The 2,717-nt window shown below is 34.4% G+C and overlaps 1 protein-coding gene across 1 annotated transcript; it reads right to left on the bottom strand.

The window, feature by feature from the left end:
• Positions 1 to 632: 632 nt before the first annotated feature.
• LOC111294702 (putative disease resistance protein RGA1) lies at positions 633 to 2,476 on the bottom strand. The gene is made up of 5 exons (XM_089742947.1): positions 2,073 to 2,476; positions 1,845 to 1,954; positions 1,598 to 1,739; positions 1,217 to 1,473; positions 633 to 1,045 (listed from the first exon to the last, which is right to left on the bottom strand). Exons 1-5 carry the CDS (start codon positions 2,474 to 2,476, stop codon positions 633 to 635), a joined length of 1,326 nt encoding a protein of 441 aa, XP_089599073.1.
• Positions 2,477 to 2,717: the final 241 nt, after the last annotated feature.

Genomic DNA, 2,717 nt, shown 5'->3' with positions numbered 1-2,717 from the left:
GTTATATTTTAAATCGATTATATGTCATTCACTTTAATATTATTTTAATAATGTTAAAAGATTAAAATAACTTAATATACAAAAATAAAATTTAAGTACGTTTAAATACCACACCAAAATAAAATAATAATTCATAAGTTAAATAAGATATTATGCCTTTTTAAAAGAATACATGGCTCAAAGAAATTCGTTTGTGAAATCTTTGGACGCCTCTACCCGGGGACAGGAGAATTGCTGTACATTGAATGAGTTTTTTAACTAGTCCCATCTAGCTTTTTAAAATAAAAATTATTGTAAAGATAGTGCAAATATGCATTTATTTAGTTGATATGCTTCTTGATTAATTAACAATATTCAACCAACAAAATGATATAATTTCGAAACTGTTGTTAAAATATTAATAGCATATTAGAAAAAAATAGTCACTAAAAAATATTATTTTGCATAGCTTAAATATTTGATTTTGTTTTGTAATTCCTTTTGAAATAACACTGATTATAAAATTAAAATAAATCATGTGCTATTGTTTGATATATATATATATATATATATGGAGAAAAGAAAGAAAATTGAATTGAAAGAAAAAAAAAAAAGGAAAAAAATAATTGTTACCTAGCAAATCATCAGGTTGATCATTCCTTTGACGATGAGATTTCGTTGTCATCAATCCGTATTTTAGAGACATGAGCAATCTTGGCCCAATCCTTCTCCATTTCTGGTTTGCATCTTTCTCTCAAAGTCGGACTTCCTTCGGTTTCCAATTGTTTGAGGCGTGGCATCTGCTCTGGCAGCGATGACAACTTTGGGCAATCCTCAATCTCTAAATTTTCAAGTGATGTGAAATCCTGCTTCTCTGATAACGTTGTGAGATTCTCACATTTCCCAAGCCTCAAGTTTTGCAAGGTGTCGATAGATGTTAAAAGAAGCCATTGGGGTAGTGCCTCCAACTTTGATAACCCCCCAATCATCAACGTTTGAAGGCGTAACCCGCTGCCAACATGGTAATATTGATTATCATCTTCTTTTCTTCTCTCTTCCAATCCCACTGTCATATTAAGATCAAGCTTTTCACAATCCAAAATTATTAGATGTTTTAATGCGGTTGAAGATTTCAAACCATGCGGTGGAGAGATCAAGTTTTTGCAATTAAAAATCGTCAAGGTACGAAAGAATGAAAGCTTCTGAATCCCTTCAAATAAATATTATAAATTCTCACACTTTCCAATAAACAAAACTCGAAGAGATTTCAAGTGCTCAAAGCCATTCTCAGATAAAACCTTCTGTCTTGTACTTACTGCTAACATTCTGAGACTGATCATGTATCTCAAATCTTTGGGCAACTCTTCAATTCTTTCACCAAAGAGAAGCAGAGTTTCCAAACTCTGTAACTTACATAGGGAATTCGGAAGTTTCTTGATATTAGAATTGCCAATTAGGTCAAGATACCTTAAATGCTTCAAACTACCAATATTTCTGGGCAATACTCAAAACTAGATTGTTTTAGATCTAGTACTCGCAAATTATGGAACCTTGTAAGGCATTTTTTAATAAAGGATTTACAACCCTCTTTCATATATGGGCAGCGAAATGTGCGCACCTGAGATAGTTTATGAGTATCAAGGAACCACCCATACGGGTTTTCTTCAAGAAAATCCAAGTTGTCAATGTACAAATGTCGAGCCCCTTGGGAATATTTTGCTTGAAAGAGTTTACTGTGCAGCATTCATTCTTTGTCACTGCTATTGCAAGATCACGTAGAAGATCATGTATTTTAAAAGAATAAAAAAACAATTCTTTAGCAATATCTTGAAAAAAAGATCTTGATGATAGATCGTTCAAGTAACGCCTGCCAATATCTTCTAGGTCTACATTGTCATTGGAGGGTTGAAGCAAACCATAGGCCATCCAAAATTGGGTCACCTCCCAACTAGACGTTGATAATCCTTTGGAAAGACTGAAAGTAATGCAAAACATTGTTTAAGATGTGGAGGCAATTCATCATAACTCAATTTCAAAACAGGAAAAATGTTATTTTGCTCTTCCACTAATTTCCACATCTCACTGTCTCTCACAAGTTTCCAATCGTGCTCTGAAGTTTTGGTAGAAGCAGACTCCCAAGTGTCTTCAAAACCAAAGGAACTCCATTGCATTTTTTGACTATCTCTTCCCCAATTTTCACTAGGTTTGGAGATAGATTCACTTCCCCTTTCTTGAATGCAAATTGGAGAAACACTGACAAAGCTTCCTTCTCGTAAAGACCTTGCAAATTGTGTGCTGGGATTGTGCCCATCATCTCTGCAATTTGGTTATTACGAGTAGTGAATACAATTTTGCTTCCGCTACCTCCTTCCGCTAACAGCTGTTTCAATTCATTCCACTTCATAGGATTCACGTTCCATACATCATCTAAAATGAGTAAATATTTTTTCCCATCCAAACAATCTCGGAAGGCCTTCTGTAATTGCTCTAAATCCATGTTACTACAATCCCCTTTGCAGCTTTAATCATTTTATCATTAGCGGTTTCAAATCAAAATCATCTGAAACGCACATCCATACTTTCAACTCAAAATGACTATCCACATCTTCATCATTGAACACCAACTTGCAAGGGCAGTCTTTCCAAGGCCTCCAATTCCAACTATGGGAAGGACAGATACGCCTTCCGCATCTGTTGGATCTTGCATCAAAGTTATTATGATTTTTTGTCTGCCTTCA

The sequence above is a fragment of the Durio zibethinus genome, chromosome 14 (assembly GCF_047325235.1).
Source record: "Durio zibethinus cultivar Kanyao isolate XHJ-2024 chromosome 14, ASM4732523v1, whole genome shotgun sequence".
NCBI classification, from domain to species: domain Eukaryota; kingdom Viridiplantae; phylum Streptophyta; class Magnoliopsida; order Malvales; family Malvaceae; genus Durio; species Durio zibethinus.
This window is presented reverse-complemented; position numbering and strand designations above follow the sequence as displayed.

Bases quoted from the DNA above. Each gene is read 5' to 3' on its own strand.
- LOC111294702 (XM_089742947.1), bottom strand. From the start codon at position 2,476: ATGGATTTAGAGCAATTACAGAAGGCCTTCCGAGATTGTTTGGATGGG. The intron at 1,474-1,597 runs GTGCGCACATTT...AGTATTGCCCAG, and splicing joins ATACTCATAAACTATCTCAG to AAATATTGGTAGTTTGAAGC. The intron at 1,046-1,216 runs GTGAGAATTTAT...TTAATATGACAG, and splicing joins AGTTTTGTTTATTGGAAAGT to TGGGATTGGAAGAGAGAAGA.